The following is a 27,187-nucleotide window of genomic DNA, read 5'->3' as shown; positions in this document are numbered from 1 at the left end:
TTAATTCAAGATTAGAAGGCTAATAAATAGCCACACATACTGAAATGTTTTTCTCAAAAAAATCCAAACCTACATGGCCCTGTGTGAAAAAGTAATTGCCCCCTGAACCTAATAACTGGTTGGGCCACCCTTAGCAGCAATAACTGCAATCAAGCGTTTGCGATAACTTGCAATGAGTCTTTTACAGCGCTCTGGAGGAATTTTGGCCCACTCATCTTTGCAGAATTGTTGTAATTCAGCTTTATTTGAGGGTTTTCTAGCATGAACCGCCTTTTTAAGGTCATGCCATAGCATCTCAATTAGATTCAGGTCAGGACTTTGACTAGGCCACTCCAAGGTCTTCATTTTGTTTTTCTTCAGCCATTCAGAGGTGGATTTGCTGGTGTGTTTTGGGTCATTGTCCTGTTGCAGCACCCAAGATCGCTTCAGCTTGAGTTGACGAACAGATGGCCGGACATTCTCCTTCAGGATTTTTTGGTAGACAGTAGAATTCATGGTTCCGTCTATCACAGCAAGCCTTCCAGGTCCTGAAGCAGCAAAACAGCCCCAGACCATCACACTACCACCACCATATTTTACTGTTGGTATGATGTTCTTTTTCTGAAATGCTGTGTTCCTTTTACGCCAGATGTAACGGGACATTTGCCTTCCAAAAGTTCAACTTTTGTCTCATCAGTCCACAAGGTATTTTCCCAAAAGTCTTGGCAATCATTGAGATGTTTCTTAGGAAAATGAGACGAGCCCTAATGTTCTTTTTGCTTAACAGTGGTTTGCGTCTTGGAAATCTGCCATGCAGGCCGTTTTTGCCCAGTCTCTTTCTTATGGTGGAGTCGTGAACACTGACCTTAATTGAGGCAAGTGAGGCCTGCAGTTCTTTAGACGTTGTCCTGGGGTCTTTTGTGACCTCTTGGATGAGTCGTCTCTGCTCTTGGGGTAATTTTGGTCGGCCAGCCACTCCTGGGAAGGTTCACCACTGTTCCATGTTTTTGCCATTTGTGGATAATGGCTCTCACTGTGGTTCGCTGGAGTCCCAAAGCTTTAGAAATGGCTTTATAACCTTTACCAGACTGATAGATCTCAATTACTTCTGTTCTCATTTGTTCCTGAATTTCTTTGGATCTTGGCATGATGTCTAGCTTTTGAGGTGCTTTTGGTCTACTTCTCTGTGTCAGGTAGCTCCTATTTAAGTGATTTCTTGATTGAAACAGGTGTGGCAGTAATCAGGCCTGGGTTTGGCTACGGAAATTGAACTCAGGTGTGATACACCACAGTTAGGTTATTTTTTAACAAGGGGGGAATTACTTTTTCACACAGGGCCATGTAGGTTTGGATTTTTTTCTCCCTAAATAATAAAAACCATCATTTAAAAACTGCATTTTGTGTTTACTTGTGTTATATTTGACTAATGGTTAAATGTGTTTGATGATCAGAAACATTTTGTGTGACAAACATGCAAAAGAATAAGAAGTCAGGAAGGGGGCAAATAGTTTTTCACACCACTGTATAAACAAAAGTTTTTAGTGGGCAACAAATATAAACTGGCACTGGGGTGGCACAAGGACATAATGCTTTGCATCACCTGCTTACATTCTTTGTGCCCCAGTTTTTCTCTGTATCTCAGTGATGGGTATGTCAGATTAACTGCCATCTTTTACTTTGCCTAGTATTGGTGTGTATATTTAAATGTGCCACAGATTTAGTGGAGTCCCTGCTTTCTAACTATTTCTGACAAGACAGACTCTGTCTCTGTGATCCTGTAAAGGAAAAAAAGTGGATTTAGAAAATGAATTGAGTTGAACTGAGATGAAAACATTACAGACAGCAAAATAACACTTTTATGAAGTGTTCTTTTCAAACAAACAAAAGCCATTATATGAAACAAACGAAACATACAAGAATTATATGAAAATGCAATGCCATTGGGTATATGGTGATGCACTAACATACAGCAGAGGAATACATGCAAAGTACTGCATGCCAACATATGACTACACAAAGCGGCAAATCACACAATACTATCTTAGCACAATAGTGTGAAGTGTCTCACTGCTTCATGAGCTGAGATGAATGGGAAGCAGAGTCAGGGTGGAGTCTTGGAGAGGGAAAGGCACTTTTTATGAGCAAACACAGCACCTCCATAGTGAGAGCTGAGAGAGTGGAGTCAGAAATAAATAAAACGTGCTTTCACTCCAAACAAGTAGCGTGTGATAGGATACAAGGAAGAATATGAGCTGGGCAGGAAGACAGCCATCAGGGTGAGAACAGAGTGAGCAGTTAAAGAGAAGGCAAGAGACAGACAGGCTCTTTAGTACCTGTTTTATTATTTTGGAGGTGCAGCGGTGACCCAGACAACAGGCAGCAGTAGGGTACCTTTTATAGCTCAGCACTCCAAGTAAAAAGCCAGCCAGCACAGCACTTGTGGACTTTCCCAGAAAGGCAGCTCCTGCTTGTATTATTACAGTACAGTGAACTATATTGCTACATACAGTGATAATGTATATTTTCCTAAATTCTGATCCATGAAAATATTTCCTTGGGACCAAATGATCAGCTAGCTTATCAAATGAAACAAATGACAGTCGTGTTGTCATCAGCGCAGTGTTTTTCAATTAAAAAAAAAAAACAAACTTAAAAACTGGACTTATGGTAGAGACTAAAGCAGAAATAATGACATGACTGCAAAGTAAGCGCACATCTAATTTTCTAAATTTGATGCTGCAGAAGCGATATTATGGTTGTGACAACATTATGAACAGCCCACACTTCCACATGCAGGCGTGTATATGAATAGAAAGAGTCATTGACAAAGCACAAAAAACATTTAGTTCACAGCTCCAAAGGGAAATATCCCTAAAGGGGAGAACGTTGTGGGTTAAGGCAGGGGGAATCTCCAGATTAATGTATGCAGCCCTTGTCCTGGATGTTGGTTGATTCGTCTGTAAATCAATTTAAAAAATGCTTTTTGGATTAGCATGAAAAAAAAATTCTGTAATTATGAATTCCACTCATAATTTTCTCTGAATTATACTTTTACAATTAACTGGATTAGATCATTTTATTCTCAAATGGGTGGTTTACACTTCACCTATATTATTAATAAGATACCCTGTAGATTAGCACATTCTTTTAAAAATTGAGGCCTTTAGCTTTGTCCATAATTTAAAAAATATAAATGATCTTGTTAGAGGTAATTTAAAAATATTTTATAAAGAAAAATCATGTTATTTTACTTCAGAATAAACCTGCATATTTTAAAAGTTGCTTCAAGCAAAATATATTGTTAAGTGCACAGTTACTCAAATCTCACCAACTGTGGAAAAACCCAGTATGTCACATCTTCTTGGCCACTGGAGTTTCTAGGTTTTTGTCTTGTAGTATGTAATATACTGTGTACATACTAGCTTCTTTCAATGTGCTATGACAAGAATGAAGACATATTTGGCCATCACCACTACCTTATAACATCAGGAAAGGCCTAGTAACTCCAACAACAATCAAAACTCAAATTTGAAAAAAAAATGCCAGTTACTAGGTTTTTCCCTTGCATGGGAGAAATTAGAAAGTTCTTTTTTTAAGTTACACTGATTTTTTTATCAAGTTTTGAATTGCCACAAAAGAATTCTCTATTGATGGAAATGCTATCTATCCAGCTATAAAGATTCTTATATAAATGTTAAACCGCTTGTCAAACTTCTAATATATGTTTAATAAACCCAAGTGAAACCATTAGAGAAAAGTAGTTTTCTATTAAAAAAGCAATATTGTAACTATTTCTTATGTGCTGTAGTCAATCAGAAAATATATTTATACAGTAGTTTAAAAAAAAATAAAGACCATACCACCAAAATATTTAATTATAGATAAATGTAAGGAAATTGATTTTAAATTAACTTCATTGGTATTACTATGCCAAACATTACATGACCAAATAAAAAAGGAGAGATGTTTTGTAATACCTATACAGAAACTGTGTTACCTTAATGTTGCTGCTCTTTCTACACTAAAGTACATTGGGAAGATTTTCTCTGGTTTGGCAAAAGTAAGGATATTGACGATTTCTCCTTGTGTTTAGCAGGAGACAGAGCTGGAGGTGGCAGAGTTAGAGATGTTAAGATTTGCACTGAATGTGATGAGGTTGGATAGGATTAGAAATGAGGACATTAGAGGGTCAGCTCAAGATGGACAGTTGGGGGACAAAGTCAGAGAGGCGAGATTGCGTTCGTTTGGACATGTGCAGAGGAGAGATGCTGGGTATATTTGGAGAAGGATGTTAAGGATAGAACTGCCAGGTGAGAGAAAAAGAGGAAGGCCTAAGCAAAGGTTTATGGATGTGGTGAGAGAAACCATGCAGGTGGTGGGTGTAACAGAACAAGATACAGACGACAGAAAGATATGAAAGGAGATAATCCACTGTGGTGACCCAAACGGGAGCAGCCAAACGAATAAGTAGTTTTAAAGAATATCCTATAAGCGAAGGTTTATGGATGTGGTGAGAGAAACCATACAGGTGGTGGGTGTAACAGAACAAGATGCAGAGGACAGGAAGAGATGGAAGAAGATAATCCACTGTGGTGACCCTAACGGGAGCAGCCAAAAGAATAAGTAGTTTTAAGAATATCCTATCAGGTTTTATTAAAAAATGCAAAGAAAAACATATTATTAACCTAATCATATTGGCAACTTTTCATATGTTTAAATCTAAAAAAAAGTTATCAGCCAAAAGAATAAGTAGTTTAAAAAATATCCTATCAGGTTTTATAAGATTAAAAAATGCAAAGAAAAAAATATTAACCTAATCATATTGGCAACTTTTCATATGTTTAAATCTAAAAAAAGTTATCAATCAGTAGCCTTTGTTTCTTCTATTTGAAAATGAAGTTAAACTGTACGTTCATTTTAACATCAAGTAACAGTAATGTTTTAAGGACTTAATATTTGTAATTTTCTTAATTTACCCTCTGGCAATGCATGTATTTGTTTGCAAGCAATGAAAAAATAAAGAAAAAAAGTAGTACACAAAATATGACACAATGTAACAACTATTCAAGGGTAATTAAAATGCACTAAATACATACCGGGCCAGTAATGCTGTTCTTGTCTTCAATATCTGCACACAACGCCACTCACAGGGACATACAGAACCCTGTAACAGCCAGGTTTACAGACCAAAACCCAAACCCCACACACTCACACAATACGAGATCTCTGCCCACAAGTCCAATCCATTTCCACGCGGTGCTTGAAGTGGGTCAATACTCACCGATACTCTGTGCAGACACATCTAATTTATGCACCTTGGTGTTTGCTTTTCTTGCAAACGCTGTCTTTGAAGTCAGTTGCTACAAACCAATATGTAGTACCAGCAAGTTCACTTTTTACTCTCAGAGTTATTGCTACTTTTTTGTCATTCTGGCACTTTTCACAGCCTCCTGGCTACTATTATGCCAGATGTAATGACCTGCCAACACTAACTCTGAGGACTGTATGTTTGAAATGTAGTTCTTGTCAGGGTTCCCAGATCCTAAAAAAATATAGCCCAAGGACGGATTAAAAATAGCAAATTTGCCCAAACAAACAGACCATTACCTGAGGCAGACAAAATAGCACATCGGAAGGTGGGAGGTTATGGAGTTGGTGTCAGAGGAAGTGGGTTAGGTACGTACCATCAAAGTTGAAGGGTTTGTGTGTGTTCCTTCAGAGTTACCAGTGTGTGATAATATGGGTATATACCATCATACAGTGTGTGTTGGGGGTCTTCTTGTACAACAGCAAACAACAGTAATTTAATGCTGTGATGGGAGGCCGGGTCCCATGCCCGGCCGGGACGCCCCTGCTGCATGTGTTCCGGGGAAGCAACCATGGACAGCTCAATACCTCTCCCGGGATGCTTGGTGGTGACAGTGATTCCCCAATCTCCTGCATGGAGAATTGCACAATCTTCATATTTTCTTTTGTGTCCCTATTTATGTCATGTGTGCATAGCTGATATCTCTGTGAGTGGGATCCATAACCAAATACTGTACTCAAGGAGTACTACCACTTCTTTGTTTACACTTAAGCCACTGTTGGGATGGTAAATCTTGATGTCCAGCATTATCTCCTCGCCCACATATAGTGGATTCAGAAAGAATCCAAACCCCTTCACGTTCTACATAATTTACTTTGTTGTACACTTAATTTTAAATGGATGCATTTGCCATTTTTGCCCATCAATCCACACTCAAAAACCTGTAGTGCAAAATTGCAAACATGTCTTCAGAAAGGTTTGCAGAGTTATTAAAAATCAAAAACTTAAAATCTCTCATCTACACATATAAAATATTTCAGAATGTGTGCAGGGGAACTCCAGATTGTGGTCAGATCTATCCTTCATGCGAGAGATGTGTCTAGACTGAATTCCACCCGAGTAAATTGAATTCAGTGGACACTGTTTAGAAAGGCACACACCTGTCTCTGTGTACAATTCATACTGCATGTCAGGACAAAAAACAAACCATGAAGTCCAAGGAGTTATCTGTAGACCTCCACGATTAAAAAGTTGTGAGACATAGATCAGGGAAATGGTATAAAATAATTTCTACACCTTTGGAGTGTTTTCAGGACCATAGTGGCACTACATACTTGTGGAATGGAGTAAGCCTGAAACCACCAGCGTCCTAGAGTTAGCCATCTGTCCAAACTAAGCCGGGCAAGAAGGGCCTAGGTCATGGAGGTGACCAAGAACCCAATGTGTCACTCCTTCAGAGCTTAAGTCCACTGCTGAGAAGGAAGAACCTGTCAGAAAGGAGGGCATCTCAGTCCTACTCTATCAATTAGATATTTATGGTAGAGTGGCTGGACAAAAGCCAAACTTCAGTAAAATGTGTATGACAGCCAGCTTGGACTCAAGAAATCAAGAGAAGATACATTTTCTGGTATGACTGGTTAAATATTGAGTAGTTTGGGCTTAACTCAAAGCATGGTGTCTGATGAAGATTAGCAACTGCCAGTATCATCACTGCAGTTTAGTATGGTGGTGGCAACATTCATACTATTGTGGTGCTTCTCAGTGGGAGGGACATGCCAAGGGGTTGGAATTGAGAGGATGATTGCAGCAAAAATATACTTAGAAAAAAAACGGCTCCAAAGTGCACAAAACCTCAGACTGTGCCAACAGTTCACCTTTTAGTACAGCAATAACCCAAAGAAAACAGCCAAGACAAGTGTCCTCAGGTCAAGTCTTTGACTGCCCTTGAGTGGCCCACCCATCACAAAGACTTAAAACCTATAGAACATTTTTGGGGACACCTCAAGATGACAGTTTACAAATGCTTTACAGCCAAGTTTAACGGAGCTTGAGTGGATCTCCAAGGAAGAACAGGATAAACTACCCAAACAGGTGTGCAAGGTGTAACTTACCAAGAATACTGAAGCTCTATCTGCTGCGAAAGGGACTTCTACAAAGTACTGAGTTCAGGGTCTAGATACTTATGAGAGACTTCAGTTTTTGATTTTAATAAAGTTACAAACCTTTCTTAAAACATATTTTGACTTTATGGGATATTGAATGCAGATTGATGGTCAAAAATGGGAAAGTTATCCATTTACAATTAAATCTACAACACAATAACAACAATGGAGAAACTAATGGGGTCTGAAAGCTTTGTCAATCTGCTGTATCCACAAAATCATATTCACTGTCCTAGCTTCAGCAACAAGCAGAGGGCACAAGTTCAGCACACTGATACTAAGGGTTGTTTGTATAGTTTGTGGTACAGAGGGGGAATTGCCATGTAATTTATGAGAAGTTTATCTCTTGTATGTCTCAAGTCACATTTTACACCTGGACTACACTGCACAGAGCCCTGGTGCACAATGAGGTTGACGGAATCAGACTTCACTACCACACACAGTTGGTTTTGCAATTGAAATGGGAGGTTCGGCAATAAACAAGGCAGTAAAATGAAGTCTAGGAGTGGGTTTAGGGGAGCAACAGACAGTCAGGCAATCCTAACAGCAAATGGGGGCTCTGCAGTCCAGCAAGCATTCATTGTGGTCTGGAACCAATTGAGACATGTGAACCATTCTTCTTAATCTTTTCATCTTGGTTTCCTAAAAATGACATATTCCACTTTCTGTAGAAAAGAGATGAACATTAGCATTAAAGCTGACATTTCCATTTATCCATCATTCACACACAGAAGCAACAATCTAATTATTTTCTGTAGATTTTTATGGAGTGCTTGTATCATTATGCAACAGTAGGCAGTGCATGAAATGACAATACATAATAATGACCAGAACCACTGAAAGGCACCACAGATCTGATTGTAAAAATGTTTGGCCTTGAGTCTTTTTCATTTCCTTAACATTTAATATTAGCAAAAAATGTGCAATGGTCCAATATTTGAAATGAGAAATTTATTAGAACTTATCTAAATTAATGATAAGTTCAAAATGTTTGATTTTTGGCACATTTTGCAGAGGTGCAATTCCAGTGACTTGAGCTTCCTAAAAAATAGAAATCATTGCTAGTGTCACTACAATAAATACATACAATAACATGGATTGCTTATCATTTGTATTAAGCTGATAAACTAATGGATTGTAAATTAAATGAGTGCAACTCCTGCAAAACCAAATTACAAATTTGTGAGTAGTAACTAGGTAAATGCTCTTCTTTTACTAGAAACACACAGCTAACTTACCAAGAAGCAGGTGTTCTAGCTAAGTCATGGAAAAAACCAAGTGGTTCAAAAGACCCGAGTTAAATCCAGAGATCCTACTGGATGCATGAAACAAAAACACAACAATCAACTTAAGGTGAAGCCCACCAAAAGTACTCTCGTGGAAGACCTGGGCATCGATGAATGTCACAGATATGACAGATATATTGAAGATGTTGTGGCATTAAAAACAAGTCCTACAAATCTGTTCTAGAAATTTGTCTCTGCCTGTTGAGAACGTTTCCTTCACTTATGTTTAGTAGCTTGATATGCAATTAAAATCATCTAGGTGTTAATAATAATTGGGATGATTAGAGAAAAGTCTGAATATTTCAAAGAAAGTTGTTCTTCATTCCAGCTGAAGGGGAACTTACATTTTATCCCAAAATTGCTTGGCTTATAGAACAGGGCAACACCTAGGCCACAGACCCGTGATCTTCATGTGCAAGCTGCTTTCGATCCCATCTGTTATTTTTCTGTAGCTGCTACCAAAAATGCTGTGATGAGAACACATTTCAGAGCATGTTAAAAACTGTTTACAAAAACAAAATTAACTTTATAGCCAGCCAATAGACATCATAATTAGACTGGGTATTAAAATCAGATCTTCCATCTTTGGAGTCCATATTAATATCTTGAAATTATTGCCGTTTAGAATGATGAAATTAAGATGCTGCTATGATTAACATTAGACTAAACTGGCAATCTGTGTACTTATTAAAAACTGGCTTTTGCAAATCTGACAGAAGTCCTTTAGATGAGGGACCTCAAATTGTTTCACGTTCATAATTCAAAAAGTGTTGTTCAAGGAGGTGGCCTTGGAATAATTTAATGTGATGAACTGCATTACATATCTATAGAATTACGGATTTCACATTCTTCAGGGTGCTTTAATTAGACATTAAACCACAGTCTAGCACAGCCCTGCTAATAATTTATAGAAACCTTGGCCATATTCTTGATACTTGAATGAATTTGGCAACTTTTTTTATCTGATCTTGATGTGTTAACTGGTGACTTTTAATATTCTCACAGATTTTTTGCAATTGTTTAATAGACTGTTTGAATCTGGCAGAAGTCTGATATTTGTTGAAGGCCCAACTCATTTTCATAATCATACACTGGATCTATGTATTAATTGTGACATTGAAATTCAAAATTCAAGTATTACTCCATTAAATTATTTTTGATCACTACTTAGTTTGGTTTGTTTCTGCAAAATATCAAGAACAGTGTGATATTTGATTGCAGCGTCATATAAACATTTATAGATATTGTGTGAAATTCAAATTTAATATTGAAGAATAGATTACATGAGTTTGCATATACAGTAATTATTAATATATTTCTGACATAGGCCATATACACTTAATCAAAACAAAGTGATTAAAGCACAAAAAAACACACCCTAGTTTTGCGACTATTAAATTAGAATGTTAAAAACGAGAATTTAGATGAAGAACAATAAATTTACACATCTACTGAACTGCATGGATAGACAGTGTTAAAAAGTATCTAAAAAGCTATATTTCTATGTTGCTCTGAATACTATTTCAGAGTAATGGATGGAAACACAAATAATTCTTGTGTACTCTATATGATAGTTGATAATTTGACAAATAAAGATTTGGAACTGCTATGCACAATAAAATCAATATAAGATCCCAAATATCAAAGTCATTTAACAAGAGAAGTATTAAAGGTGTCAAACACCATCAGTAGTTGAGCACATTGTCTTGGTAATTTAAACATTTTAAGCGAATATAACATTTTTAATTTTAATTTCTAAAATAGAACCTATTTCTTGATCATTTTAAATTGATAACAGAAGGGGAAACCATAAATTTCATTTGTACAATTAAGTCTAACTGTATTGACTGTCAATTAGAACCTTTCTCATCTTGATAAAAGATCTCTGCTCTGTCGGGCTCCATCTTAAAATGATAAATACATTTTTATTGACATGGTACAATATCAAATACACGTAATTTGAAGTCAGATCATTACTGAAAAAATCAGTTCTAGATATATCTAATAATTACAGACCTATTTAAAATGGACATTTTTTTGGCTAAAGTATTTGAAAAAGGTCATGCTACATATTCAGCCTCACCTGGGGCCTCATGTATAACGCCGTGCGTAGAACTCACACTATAACATGGCGTAAGCACAAAAGCCGAAATGTGCTTACGCACAGAAAAATCCAGATGCAGGAATCTGTGCGTACTCCAACTTCCACGTTCTTTCGTTACATAAATCCCGATCATCGTGAAAACTAACGCTCGTGCACGCGCATTTGGTAACGCCCCAAATCCTCCCAGAATTACGCCTATTTGAATATGCAAATCAATATAAATCGCCCTTAAGCGCAGCCTTCTGTGAAAAGACAATGGGAAAAGCACGGGGAAAATATAAGAATTTCAGCGAATACCAAGTGGAGGCAAAGGAAAAACATACTATTTGTTCAAATAAACCGTGGTATAATCAACAAAAGGAAGTTGATCGAGTGACATAGCGTGTTGGAGAAACTTGAAAGCTCACATTCACAAAATCGCACAGTGCCGGAAATAAAAAAGAAGTCACATATCAAAGTCACCGTGAAAAGCCGAGTTGTAAGCCCACTGTCTGAGTGTCATATGAAAGCTTATTAGGGTACAGAGAAAAAAGGCACACGGTGGGGAAAAAGCAGGAAATGTCAACTTCAATCTCGAATTTTCCACTTTAATCACGTAGTTTATTTTGTCATTTAGTAGAACATTATAAACTTCATCTTAAAATCGTTTAATTAACCAGTTTCTCAAAATTACATCGTAATTAAAGTAGCACGTTAAATGCTTTGTTTTGTATTTGATCTTCTACTGTATGTGATCTATGTGTGTGAATCACTACTTGCTTCTTAAACTGGCTCTCTTCCTCCAACTGGACACAGAGTCCATTACATTTGTGATATTACAGCTCTCTGAATGACTAAAATACTGAGATGTATACGTGATGTCATTTTCATGATGATAGGAGCTAAAGCACATTATTAAACATGTGTTTCATGAGCCTCGTGCTCATGACAAGCATTTATCTTTTGTCGAAATTTGTCGCTGCGTTTTTAGCTGTGTTGTTATTTTCTCTTTCTGTTTTATATTCAATATATATTGGCGTTGCCCCAAGAGTCCTTGCTTTTCTTTCCCCAAGTAACCGATCGCCACACAATCAGCTCTGTAATAGACGTTAAGCCATCTGTAAGCTTAGCGCTGATTCTTCAAAACGTTTAAAGAACATTGAAATATCTTCGTAGTACATGTTTAATTATTCTATCCTTCACGACACTCCCAGTGAAGAATATAGATTATTTAAATGAAGTTAAAGTTTTATGTGTATAATTTAAACATATTTTGCTGCATTTCACCTTAAAAATGATATCGTCATCATATGTAAATACGCTTTATAAAGTGGCCCAGGTTGTGAGATATTATAACTGTAGTGCAAGTTTACAGTGGGGTGATTGTACTTATAAGTACAAACCGTTCTACAAGGAGCAATTGATTAGCTGCATTTAAAGTTCTTGGGATTAAACTGTTTCTGAACCGCGAGGTCTGTACAGGAAAGGCTTTAAAACGTTTTGCAGTGGCTGAGGTAGCGTGTCCATGAAGCCGTATACCGATCATTTTCTTTCCGATCAGCTGGTGCTGTGATTCACACTCAGATACAGTGATATAAATACTCCGAGTGGTGCAGTGAGAGAAATATGGAAAAAGATGATCCGCTGTGGCAACTCCTAACGGGAGGAGCTGAAAGAAGAAGAAGAAGAAGGAGAAGTGAGAATAACAACGCTAAAGCAGTTATGGCATTTGGAATACTATGGCTGTTCCCTGGACCATTATATTGTTACGAGTTAATTACAATCAGATGCATTACACTAATAAACAATATGCGGTTAGTTTCTGTGTATTTATAAAGCCGCGTCATGAAAATAATGAGTAATCACACAAGAACAGTACCATTGCTTTGACGCTGGGTGCCGCCAGTTTGCAAAACCGAGCGGATAACTTGCGTACGACAAGGCATGAGGTACCGTGGAAAAGTGCGTGGCTTTACGCCAAGTGTAGGTTTTATACATCGCGATTTGAACGTGGAAAAGTTCTTACGCAACATTTCTGTGCGTACGCACCGTTTATACATGAGGCCCCAGAACTAATTCACATTATGTATGACATTTGAATGTTTTCAGATTAAAAAAATGCAGTTAGTATATTGCAACATTTAAGCACAGCCTTTGCCTGGTCTATTCTGTTTTTGGCAGGGTTACCCTCATTCACACACATTTATTCAAACCTTTTAAGGTAACAAGCAAAACTTTAGCATGTGTGAGGAAACTGGCTTACTTGGAGAAACACAATGCAGATTCTGAAAAATGTGCACAAGTCATATGAAAAAGTAATTATACATCCGGACATAAAAAGGTTTCATCTTGACTTAAACAATATCTATAGACAAAGGTGATATAACAAACATCATGCCAAATGTATATGTTGTAGTTCATATAATTTATATTTTAAACAGAAATGCAAATTTTTAACATGTAAACATTTGTACACCCCTATTTTAAATTTCTTAAAATTGTAATCAGGTATACCAGATCATCAGCAAATGATTAATACTGTATACATTAGAGAGACTCTTGGAGGAACCGTCTCTCTATTATATAAAAAAAAATCCAGGGACGGGATGTGACTTTTTCAGGGAGATTTAACCACACCTGGGGCCAGAAATAAAAGACAGAGTAGATGACAAAGTAGAATGTTGTAAAGAGGTTCAAAAACATTGGTGCGCTACACATGCAGAGCAGGTTAGAGATAATGAAACTAATAAAATTCAAAAGTCTCCAAAAAATGATAGGAAACATTGCATTAGCGCAAACAAACGGAAATTATTATTTGGTGAAATAATGGAACAGCAAAAAGAGATTGAATATATTCTTCAGATTTAAACTTTAAGCTGGAGACTTGTAAATTGTCTAAATTGTATTGTCATCAGGGAAAAGTAGTGTTTCTTCCCAATGAAGAGGAATATCTGTGGGAATTAAAAGATTTGTTGTTTGGTGAAAGTGAAATTCACATACGCGAGTGGCAAAGACGTGATGTGGCAACAAATGGAATTCTATGGTCATTGACCAAGAATCTTCTTTCATTATGAAAATTAAAAGTTCCATCTATTAACTATGCACAAGTATTTCCTCCCTCAGCCAATTTATTACAATACAGTAACATATAATCAATGATAACAAGCAAATTTCCCACTCAAAATGGCATAATCTGACACATTGTCATCATTATTTTTATTGGCCTTTTCCTGATAAGGCCCTGATATCTGTAACACACTAAATCAAGTATTCTTGCAAATGATAATGATAAATTATTAACTTTTAAAATCAGATATTTCTCTACATACACTTGTCATTCGCAGTTATGGGCTATTCTAAAGGCTATATAATTTCAAAAAGGAATGAGTTTATAAGACAAATAAAGCCCATTAATTGAATTCAGAATTCTACACTGTCTTCTCTTTCTAAACCAGTTTTTACACATGTAGTTTGATGAAATACGCATTTGTATAAATCCTAACTTCTTTAGTTCATATTATAGTTGGAAATTGAGACTACAGCTGTAATAAAAGCATCTACAAAGACTAGAACACACATTACATTGGTTTTTCACCATATGAATCACAGTTAATATGAGATCAGATAATCTTAATAGCAATCAAATCATAATAGTGAATCTTACAAGCATCATACAAAAGGAAATAATGTGATCTGATTTTTTAGACAATGCCACACAGTTCTACTTTTTATTGTTATTAACACAGCATATCACAATCCCATTAAAATTTGTTGTTAATTGTCACCATAAAAAATCCTTTTAACTCATTAAACAGTTATTTGTTTTACAGAAATGTATAAATGGAAACTCAACAACTTTAACAAGAGTCACTTACAGCTTAACTTAATTTACAAACGGCAACTGTTGTCTAAGCATTCATATGTGCTTGCTTGTTTGAAAAAATATTGAACCTCAATGAAAGTAAACGTAATAAAAACTTGGCTTAAAAGTACAGTGGCCATAAGGGATCATAAATGAAGACTGAAATGCAGGCCTATCTAGACATGGTCAGTTAGTGGCTAAGATCCAGTGGCATTAGAAAAGTTTCTTTGATACTCTGGGGTTCCTACTAATAACTTTCTTGATTTCTGCAAGAGTTCTTGCAAGAAGTTTGCTAGCCTCAGAAATGACACACAGTCTTCTATTTACATATTTTTTCTTGAAAGCTTTGCTTCTTACTTTGGACAGCAGTTCCAGGTGCTGCTTCCTCAGACGCACATATTCTTCCCAATAAAAATGTGTTTCTTCTTTTGCCACTGTAAGCAATCTTTCCAGCTCTTTCTTCTCCTATATGGCAGAAAACAAAGTCAGGCATTTTTTAACATCCAGGACATTGTCAAAATAAATAAAAATACACTTAATAAACAATAGAGGTTCAACAACTCTCTATTATAAAAGAAAATCTTCAGACAAGACTACTGCCAAGAGAGTTTTTCAAGTCCCACCCTTCTCTCAAATATTTTCAACCACGCCCACGGTCCTCTCACCTCTCATTCGTGTGAATGCTTTTGTAAGACACAGTCCCTGCGCTCTCAGCTCTTTTAAATTTTTATGTTTTTCTCACTTTAAGTTCACAATAAAGGCTTGTTATGTCCTAAACTTATTGAAGAATTTCATCCTGAAGTGTTATCAAGAAATGAGTACACGGGCAATCTTAGCAGAGAGAAACGACTGAGTCAAATGAATGAATGCTAAAATTGTTGATCGGTTACACGGCAAATTGGTTAAATGCATATTAGTAGACTATGCAGTTGAACAATTCTGACATGTAAAATTTTAACAGACGATAAGAAAGGCAATGTAGTATATCTTCCGTGGATAACGTTAGACATTAAAGGAGATCTTGATATGCCATTCGTATTAAAATGTTTATACAGTTTCCCGTTAGAATAACTTTTGCAATGACAATTAACAAATCACAGGGACAAGCATTCAAAAAAGTCTATTTATTAGAGACAAAGAAACGATATTCAATCATGGGCAGTTATATGTTGCGTTGTCCAAACACGAGATCAAAATTTAATGCGATATTGACAAAAAGTTCATTCAAAAAATTGTTTTTATTGAAGTTTTACAGTAAAAGTGTAAGTTTAAAAAGTACTTGCGTGTTAATTTCAAAGCCAATCAGAACGAAAATGTTCAACGCAACAAATACCTGTAACGCAACATGAAACATTATTTTCTTTGAATTAATTACGTTTTACTGTTTTTTACTATGGTTAATTACTCGCTGTAATGTAAAATAGTTCTATTATGCATATATAACAATTCCCATGAAAATAACAATCTCTTTAATTTGTACATTTGCTACCCTGCCCGGGGGTTGGTGAGTGAAGCGAGCAGGGGGCAGAACCCCATAGTTTTATAAATTGTGTCACAATATTCAATTATCTTACCATGATGCAGTTTGTCAGCTTGACCGAACTCATTTTCATTTCAAGCTTCTGCTTATGAAACTCAGTCACAAGTTTACGGAGGTCTGTGTGCAGGCTGTAAAAAAAGAAACATCTTATGGTAAAATTCATATATATATATATGCATACATATACATACATATACATATATACATACACATATATTATATATATATATATACAGTACATATATGTATACATATATACATATATACGTATACATATATACATATATACATATATATATATATATATATATATATATATATATATATATATATATATATATATATATATATATATATATATATATTTGGGAAACAGAATAGAATCGTAGATGAATTAGCATAGTAAGAAACACCACCTTATATTTAGAGGATGTACAGGTGCCGGTCATAAAATTAGAATATCATGACAAAGTTGATTATTTCAGTAATTCCATTCAGAAGTGAAACTTGTATATTAGATTCATTCATTACACACAGACTGATGTATTTCAAATGTTTATTTCTTTTAATTTTGATGATTATAACTGACAACTAATGAAAGTCCCAAATTCAGTATCTCGCAAAATTAGAATATTGTGAAAAGGGTCCATATTGAAGAAATTCATGAGAGGGTCATTTTAGGGTGTTTCTTTTTCTTAGCATGCTTTACCTCTCAGGCTTCTGCCTTAACTAACTAGACCAGCAGCTGTTGCAGGTTAACACCATAATTAATGTAGCTATTTTAGTGAAATTGTGTTTAAGGTAGCTCATATCCGAAATGAAGAAAAGTCCACCAAAGTCCTCTGTTCAAAAATGTTTTTACTTAAAAGAAATTTAAACTGAATAATGAAAATGTCTCAAATGAAATAATTCCAAATGTATGTTTGCTGCTGTTGAAACTAGTATTAACACTTTGGTGATTGAGTTGATGGATTCTGCCCTCTTTCACAGAAGTACCTTTGAATGTTCCCTGGCCTCCAGCAAATTATCCAATTTTTACTCAAAGGAAGCTCTTTTAGCTGTTAAATGCAATTTCTCACTCTGTCAACAATAAAATGTGTCGAAAATCCAACAGGATGAGTAAGTTCACTTTAACTTCTCATTTCTCTATCATAATAAAACAATCTTGGGTCAAGACGTGATTTTCCTGGAGGCACTTTAACGTCCCGCGAGACAAGGCAGTAAAATAAAAGGACAGCTACTGTACAGGCAGCAGTAGCAAGCCAGCTGATCGAGCATAGAAGAGGTAAAAAAAAATGTTTGTTCCCCATTGTATCACCGTTTAAGAGGGGGTTTCTGAAGAGCGACCGCATCTCCTTTGCGTATGTTCAGCCCTCCTCTTCACAACCGGGGGGAGGGGGAATAACTCATTCACTACAGCTTTATTACTGGCAAATATCAAGAAATAAAAAATGAATGAAATGAAAATAACAATCTCTTTAAATTGTATATCTGGTTAACCAAACTCGGGGGTAGGTAAGCAAAGGGAGCAGGGGGCAGAGTCCCCTAGTTCTATTATATTTCTAACTTCAAGTATTTTTTCCAGATAAGACAGATATTGAAGTAATGAGATGGATGTTTCAAGGTAAGATAGTTGTACTCACTGATTATGTGCAAGAGAGTGTTAACATGCTAAAAGCTGATTAGCACATCTTAAATGATAACATTCTCCATAGCTAATGTATTGTATATATCAGAGTTAACATTTCAGTGCTCAGGCCACAATTGAGCACTAATGGGTCCCACTTGTTACCACAGTGTAGTTCACACTATGATTTTAGGGAATGTCAATTCTACTTAATCCAATGCAGTTTTGCAAGTGACCAGAGCCTGTATGAGAAGCGCTGGGTGCAGGACATGACGCCAGTCTAATATAAAGCTATTACATGTCCCTGAAGGGTATTAGTGCTATGTGCACAGCTGTCAAGTATTGGGGCCGAGGACCAGTAGAACAGTAATAAGATATTTTATTGTGAAAAAATGTTTTCTGTCAAAAGCAGACCTCCAAAGAAAATTCCTATTAGGTTAATGACAAGGTCAATCAGTCCTTAAACTTTCCTGTTATACTTTTCACAGAGATAGTCTTTCAAGCAACCCAGTGATCATCAAACTTCAACCTACAACTAAAGAAGACCCTTTGCATTCACCCTGGAAGCTTATATCTTCTACTCTGGTTCTCTGTGACAACGCACTTTGGTTCAGTGTCCTCACCTTTCATCTGCCTGCTTCTTTAACTTTTCCAGTTGATGCTCTAACCCTCCTCCCACCTGCATCATAGTGAGCAGTAGTTGTCTCTCCGTATTAACACTTTCCCACACGAACCTGCCATCTCCACCTTTACCACTCCCAACTTTTAACTAATCATTGCATGTTCATGAATACTTAAGACTGTTACAGCCTGAACAACTCTAGAAGGATGGGAACACATGTGCGCACAAACCTCTTCTTGTGTGCCTCCAATCTCAGCTATCCACACCCTTCATCCATTCTCTGGTAAAAATCAACAGCACAGCAAGCAATAACAAGCCAAAAACATGAGCCATTCTAAAACACAGTAAACAACATCAAACCAGGGGAAAGGCATAACAAGCAGTGCAGTGAAGTGCCTTTCCCTCCCGTGAGCAAAGCTTCAGGTTACTGTACTAGACATCTGCTTTCCTATAAGCTTTGTTATTGTTTTAAATGTTCTACTTGATCAGGGAGCTGAGGCTGAGGAAGTCTAAGGATTCACATCACATCTCTCTGGCTTTTTTGAGTTTCTTTATGAATAACTAGGTGGCTCCGCCCCTGCTCGCTTTACTCACCCACCCCCAGGTTTGGTTTACCGAATATACAATTTAAAGAGATTGTTATTTTCATGTTAATTGTTACATATTCATTATTTTTATTTTTTACGTTAAAACTTTTGAAAAAAACAAACTTGTCCTTTATTTTCGGCCCTGGGCATGGTTAAATCTTTCTCACAGGACGTATAACACTGCTCGTGTTGTATAGGGGGGCGGCTGAACACACGCTAAGGAGATACTTTTAGATCATTTGCTGTCTTTCTGCTGCTGATGCTGCTGGCAAGCTGCGTGTTCTTCTTGTCGCACTGCATGTCGATCATTCAAAAGCATGTACTGCAGCTGTCCTTTTGCCACTTCGCGTCTCTGCCGCTCACGTTATGAATGGGGTGGCTGAACGCATGCTAAGGAGAAGCAGTCGTATTATCTGCTGGCTTCCTGCTGCTGCCGGCAATCTGCATGTTCTGCTTGTCACTTGTCGTTGTTTTAAGAGCTGGGAGCATATGATGTTTGTCTGCCAAAAGCATTCAAACAACTGCTTGGTTAGATGTCCATGAACTTGTTTTAAATGTGGCCTCACCGCCTAGTCTCGAGTGACGTTAAAGTGTCTCCCGCGGGATGTCAAAGTGTCTCTTGCGCTGACGTCAATTTGTCTTCCGAGAAGATCACGTCTCGCCTCCCTAATCTCCCTTCCAGGATTCAGAATTTTTTTTTATAATAAAGAAACTAGTTTTCTTTAGTTTAGGAGATAAGTCTCAAACAGTTACTGTATCTGTTTATTTATGCTATAAAATTTACCAAATACTAAAAAAAAAAATCATGTTGGCAATGTTTGATGATAATGTACAAATATTTGCTAACAGAAATGTGAGTGTATGCAGCTGCTAGGGTGCTGCATGTCTCTTATGCTTAATATGAATACCCATGGTATTCAAAGGAAATGCATTGAGACGTTTTTTGTCAATTAATGTCTAACTTTAATTCTTTTTAATCTAACCTAAAAACAACTATTATGTATCTGTTACAAAAATAAACAGAACAGTTAATTTGGTCATTTTTTCAAACAATATTTACATGCAGCTAATACAATACAGGATGGGGTTAGGAGAAAGGTGGGCTGGAGACTACATTGAGGATCCCCCAAAATCTTTAGGTGATAGCTAAATTCCGCTTTGAGGAGGAGGGAATTTAATATTCTAATTTAAAGAGCAGTGTGAGTCTTTCTTAGCAGTCTGTCTTTGATACATAAAATGGCTAGATGGTGCCATCTTGTTTTGGTATATGTCTTCTAGGTCAGGATGGCACACAGGGTGTTATGATGTGGAGATACAGACACACTGGAATTGGCATGTGATGGCTTCAAAAGACAGAAAAGCCACATTCAAAGTTAGCTTGTCCCAGCTGGGAGAACTGCCTTTAAAAATTCTAAGTGCAATGAAAGTTTCAAATATCAAAAGTGCCTTATGAGGGAGAGGAACTGTTAAACTCTGGGTAGTTGAGACAAGTCTTCTTTGTTATGCTTAATAATCTTAATTCATTTTTAACAAGTTCTTCCAAGGCTATTTGCTGTTCTTTCTGAATATAATCACTATTTTTTTGCATAACAATTCAATTCTGACTTTGTTTTCTTCTACAATATTGTTTTTAAATAGTTACACATTTTTTTGCAATTTTTTTAACATTTTAATTTTGTGAGTCCCATTGCTATGGCCACAGGGTACATGGCCTCGGAAATCTTAAGCCCAATATCATTGATATGGCAACAAGGTAGCATGTGATGACCTTTACTTCATTTGTGGATTCTTAAACAAAAAACAAACAACTGCTCATGCAGTCTAATTAGTTTTGCTACCCAGATATTCTTGGTTTTGACATTTGCTTTGATTTTTTTTCGCTACTTGATTTGAATTGATATACTTTATTAATCTCTGGGATTCTTCTGTTATGATTTATTTGGTTTAAAGATAAGACTGATTTTCTGGTTTGGATTTTCTGCTTATCATTCCTTTAACCTTTAACACTGGTGGCCTGTGAGGCTTAACATCATCAAAAATTTATAAAATAAAAAAAAGTAAAAAAAGCAAAAAGGTAAGATAAACATCTATTATAAAAAGAAATCCTGGAAAGCAAAAGCAAGGCAACGATATGTGATCTTCTCGGAAATTCTCGAAAGACATTTAAAAGACCAGAGACAAAAGACTCTTGCCACGAGCGTCTCGCGGGGACCGCCAAGAGACTGTGCCAGGGTTGTCTCACGAGGACGTGGAACATGAGATTCTTGCAAGACACGCCCTACTTACAGCAGATATCATATAAGAGCAAATCCATCAAAAAACAGTCAGTCGTGTAAAAGCACGTAGTGCACACAGATCCTGCGCTCTCAACACATATAAAGTGTATCAGGACAATATAGAGAATAGAGACCCAAAGGTGTTGGAGAGAAAAAAGTCAGATAAGAGATTATGAAACCAGTAAAATTCAAAAGTATTGCAGCGACCCAGCCAGGTTGCGGCCTTTTTTGTTTTAAGCGATTGTTCGGTCCGATTGAGGGAGGGCGGAGTACAGCACGGAAAACTGATAGCGGGGTACTGATTGATGCGTTAAGGGGAGTGTGAGACATGGGGATGAGGGGTTGGAAAGGGTGCTAGAAAATTGTGTTTGGGGTTACGAAGTCAGCGATTGTTCAAGTAAAACTTTTGTGACACTTTATCATGTCAGTCACTACAGTATCAAAGAAAAGATAGAAAAGATTGCATTACCGCAAAACAAAAGGTAATTAATCATCAGAACCAGGTGTAATTGAAAAAAGAGCAGGACAAATCGAGGTCAGAAATAAAAGGCAAAGAGTAGACAACAAAGTCTTTTCGCATTCGCATCATTCAATGCACAAAACGTGGATTTACACAATAATAGACCATACTCTGAGAATCTGTGGTCCCGCAACAGTTAAAGCAACAACAAGTTGAATTTCCAAGAATACCCAATTCAGTCAGGTGTATATTTATGATCACAGAGAAGTGATGCAGATTTTAACAGGCAAAAAAAAGGTCATGTATATATTCCACGAATAACATTACAGTACACACCAGAGAGGAGATTGTGATATGCCATCCGTATTAAAATGTTTACTGTGAGAATAGCTTTTGCTATGACAATCAATAAATCACAGGTACAAACATTAGAAAAAGTCGGATTATTTATTAGAGAAATAGAAACAATGTTCATTCACTCACGGGCAGTTATATGTTGCATTGTAACAATGTGTCTCCAAAAAATATTGATTTTAATGAAGCTTTAAAGTAAAAGTGCAAATAATGAAATTGAAATAATAAAAAAAAAAAAAAATGTTAATTGTATATCCAATTAACCAAACACAGGGGTTGGCGAGCAAAGCGAGTCCCAACACATAATCCAATAGGCAGAATTAAAGAACACTAACCAAAACCTCTCAAACCAGAAATATAAAAAGAAAAAGCAAATACTTATAAAAACCTCCTGAAAGTCAATGTACCATTGCTGAGATCTTCCGGCTTCTTTGGGTGTCACCCACAGGAAACAAGGAATACATATATTATTCAATGTCAGTCTGTCTGTATGCATGTCTGTCTGCTTTTCACGAGAGAACTACTTAACGGATTTAGATTTTTTCTGTAATTTGCTTGAACATTTTGATTGATTTTGTGACTTCTCTCATCGTGCTAAGTATTATAGTTCACTTGCAGTAGCAATTTACTCCGAGAGAGAGGATGCAGGCCGAGGGGAGGGGGAAGCAGGACCTCAGGAGTTAGTCTACCTCTCGCCACGTGTTGGAGCGCACCTTGCCTCCGCTTAGCTAGTGATACCTGTTTGTTCAGCAGACATTATCATCTACAGATTGTTAAGGAGTAACATTTGATGTTTTTGAGAGAGACATCAGAGTGTGTTTTAGAGGATAGCTTCTGATTGGCAGAGATATCACAGCCACATGCTTTTCTCCCCATGCGGGGGACGCTCTCCCATCAGAGCTGAACACAATCAGATACAGTGCCAGCGTTTGACATTGGAGCATACCTAACTTCCGCTTTGCCAGAATTAATATATTTTAATTGATTTTTAAGGTTTGTCCTGTTACACTACTATGTGGACCGGAGCCGCGGGGGACAGCTAGTTAATAATAAATTAAAACTTACAGAAATACTCTGCATAATTGCAACAAACATGAAAAATAGTAATTTTAAAATTAAAAAAACAGCATAAGAAAGAAAAGTAAGCATAAACCAAGGAACAAACCTTGGTTGCAACATAATGGACGTATGTATCTCTATCTCTCATAATAAAAAAATCTTGGGAAGAGAGACGAGATGTGACTTTCTCAGAGACACACTTTCACATCCCGCGAGACGAAACTTCGTGCCAAGAGATTTAAGCACCCCCGGGGCCGAAAATAAAAGACAAAGAGTAGATAACAAAGTAGAAGGTCATAAAGAATTCCAAAACATTGGCGCGGTACACATGCTGATCAGGTTAGAGATAATGGAAGTATGAAAATTCGAAAGTCTCAAAAGAATGATAGTAAACATCTCATTAGCACAAACAAATGGAAATTATTACTCTGTGAAATAATTTAACAGCGAAAAAAGAGATGTATAATATATTATTCGATTTAAACTTTAAGTTGGAGACTCGTCTAATTCGTGTTTCCATCAGGGAAAAGTAGTGTTTCTTCTGAATGAAGAGGCGTATCTGCGAGAATTAAAAGATTTGTTGTTTGGTGAAAGTGAAATCCACTTTATGCGTGAGGCAGAGACACAAAGTTAATCCTAAGGCCCAGAAAATCCTAACTAAAAATGTGAATTGTGAAAACTCTCGTGGTGTTTCTCATTTAATAGTCAGAAATATGAGTTATTATCTTAGTACAAGTCAATCTATAGTGGTTGCAGAATAGTGCCCACATAGCACATCTTGCTGCAGGCCGGTGGCAATCTAATTTAAGTCCCACTGGCACATTCTTGTTGATGTTTCACATACAAAAATGTGCAAGAAAAAAGAAAAAAAATTCAACACAATGTAATTGATATTAAAAATCAATCAAGCCTGGTTTATTACAAATGATGAATATAATGATTTGTGCAAAATTTAATTCACAGTAAAACATGTTCAAGAGTTTCACTTTGCTAAAATGAATTAAATACCACAAAATAATTGGTCTTTTGTGACTAGCAAACTTTGCACCATGAAATCATGTTGTTTCATTTTACCTGGAGTCTTTGTGTGAAAAAGTGTAAGAAAATTTACAGTATTCTGCTGTAGAACAACATATAGAAAAGGGTTCAGCTAGAGTGGATTTATCTACAAGCACTTCAGAGGTGCTTCTCCACTGCTGAAATCAATTGCCATGATTTTGAGGCCACCTGTAAGTCTCTAAAAGGATCCTGGTTTACAGTTTACAGAGCTGTTCAGAGTGAGCACAGAATATGTTGCCTCTGATCCCCCGTGAGCAGTGGTGCCTGGTGGAACGGACATTGTGAATATTCATTGAGATGGTGCATGAGGCAGATAACAGGCATTTGGAGCCACAAAGAAACAGCTGTGAAAGATTGAGGTTGCAGCAGTGGAATAACAGGAAGGAAATTGGGAAACAAAAATTAATTTTAATGAGTTTCATGTTTTAAAAAAAAATAGTGAAATTCCATGCAAAATTAACTTTAGGAGCAATTTTTGTTAAACTGTATGTGAAAAGAAATGCAACTGTTTTAATTACTGAATAGTTATATATAATAACAGGAGAGATATTGTCCCACATTGCTCTAAAAATTTTAAGATATTCACATTGTTGGTCTGTTTCTTATGTATTAAGACGTCCAATTATTTTATTGTCCAAAAGCATTAAACCTTACCACATGTTTCATTGAAATCTTCTGTATTCTGTTATTTAAACTGATTACATTACCTTTGTCCCTTAAGGAGCCAGATCTGTCATTGTTTCTACATAATATCCTTCACTGTTCTATATAATACTGTATATATGTACTCTGTATCATCATCATTCTTGCATAAGTGTCCACTTGTTCCAATCTATAGCATCTTTAGATGCAATGCTGGTTTCTCTCATGTTTTCTCTGAGATGATCCAGCCATTGTTTATTTGATCTCCTATGTGGTCCTTTTCTTGTGGACGGAGACACAGAGCTAGCTGTCTTCACTACGATTTGCCATTACTACATGCAACATGGCTGCTGTGTTTGATGCATCGTCTTAGTGATAACTGTATATATAATTTAAAATACATAATCTTGGGAAACAATTACCTAGATCTCACCAAGTCCCAGACAAATAACATCACATCACAACCAATTTTACCATGCTACTATTTCATCTACAACACATATGCCAACATTCAAAGCCATTCTCTGAAAATGTAACTACACCCATACAGCTTTCCATTTTAGTTAATAGGGTAATTTGAATCAGATGCGGATTCTGAAGAACGGATTTTAATAGAACAAAGTCATCCCTTCTTGGCAGGTCATGCCATCAGTGCAAGTTCAACTATAAAATCAAAATAGCATCAATGAAAGTCAGGGAAAACAAATAGCAGGGCGATACCCAGCTCAGTCAGCACACAACACTGATTTTTAGTGATACAGCACATGCAATACTGGATACATACTTCTGGATGCAAAATAAAATATCTAGACAAAGACAAATCTTAGGTAAATTGGGAGGATATGGATGATACAGAGGAGCAAGGCAACTAGGGAGCCGTTGGGAGGTTGTGTTCAAAATTTCTCAACACCAATGAACAATACTTGCATCCAGATATATTCAGCTCTCATTTTCAAATATTTCATCTGTGATGACGTCTATACCAAGGCAATGTAAACGACACTTAACATTACCAATGGAAGAATATGACCAATACAAGAAATTTGATCTAAAGAAAGAGCTAAAAGCCAAATAACCACAACAAAAAATTCCTTATTGGTTTCTATCTCTTTAAAATGTGGCACTAAAAGTCCACTACTGTAGTGTCTGGAGAACTCAAAATTTATGCAAAATGCAAAATCCATGTATTGATCTGCCGATGGCTTGCTTGTTAACTCATGTGTTTATATGGTTAAACACTTCTAGTTTATTTAGCTTGACCACCAACGTAATAATAATAAATAATAATAATAATAATAATAATAATAATGTAGATATGTCATGTATGTAAAGGGGTTCCAGAAAGGCATATTCAGTTTTGTACCTCAGTATTCCTGGAGTTCTAACCGATAAGCACTAAATTGCTGCTTCTCCTTCTGAGGCAGATTGTCATTGTGTGATTAATTTAGGTACAGTGAATGCCTCTTGGTAACAGGCCACAGTGCATCAAGCCAAAGAAGGATTAGGCTACCATGCCTAGACTTTAACACTCGATCCACACTAATGGCGTAAACCTTATAAACATTGACAGCTCTCCTGTTTAAATAAAGAAGTGGTACAAAGGAGTGCTCAGCCAGAAAGTGCATGCCGCAGAAAAAAACCCAGAGCTAAATGGATAAAATAAACTATAAAGACTAGCATCACGCATCACGAGATGGGGGACGGGAAGCGGAAGAGGCAGGAAGCCAAGGGATTCTGGGCAGAGAATGTGATTGAAACAATTAAGAAATAATAGTTTTCTTAAAGAACACTTAGGGATCAAAAAATAACAATTTCTTCTGTGCCATTATTAGAAATGTCTTGAGGTGTAGCGTTCAAAATCATAGCTGTTACGACTGGCTTATGTTTTAAACACCACTGATATCACCTGGACCCGATTTTTTACTTAAGACCGGACGATCCACCATCTTTAAATAGTTCATCTTAAGAAATAACATCTGTAATAATATTGTATGTTTTCCGTTATTATTTTGACTTCAGCTATACTGGCTCACCAGGGTGGTGACCCAAAACTTTTCTGTGGTCTGTCTGATCTCTTACAACATGTAATAGAATTATTAAAAAGTATTTTCTATCTCTTACCCTATGTGTACCTTTATTATATACCTAAATGTAACATGTCATTTATTCACTTTATAATGTGAAGTATAAGTGAATTAATCTATGTTTTGATAAATCCCATACCCTGGATGTACAGACATGGCTTAAAGTATTTGCAACTCTTCAACTATTTAAGAATCAC

The 27,187-nt window shown here is 36.5% G+C and overlaps 1 protein-coding gene across 1 annotated transcript in view; it reads right to left on the bottom strand.

The window, feature by feature from the left end:
• Window positions 1-14,612: 14,612 nt before the first annotated feature.
• The window catches only part of LOC120528659, a 33,294-nt gene continuing 20,719 nt past the window's right edge, over window positions 14,613-27,187 (bottom strand). The window contains exons 8-9 of the mRNA XM_039752820.1: window positions 16,255-16,348; window positions 14,613-15,145 (exon numbers count right to left, since the gene is read on the bottom strand). Coding sequence (XP_039608754.1) covers window positions 14,894-15,145; window positions 16,255-16,348 — 346 coding nt within the window. The 3' untranslated portion in view covers window positions 14,613-14,893. The remainder of the gene's footprint in view (window positions 15,146-16,254; window positions 16,349-27,187) is intronic.

This window comes from Polypterus senegalus, chromosome 4, assembly GCF_016835505.1.
Source record: "Polypterus senegalus isolate Bchr_013 chromosome 4, ASM1683550v1, whole genome shotgun sequence".
NCBI classification, from domain to species: Eukaryota; Metazoa; Chordata; class Cladistia; order Polypteriformes; family Polypteridae; genus Polypterus; species Polypterus senegalus.
Note: the sequence above shows the minus strand (reverse complement) of the source record. Positions and strands in the feature narration are given on the sequence as shown.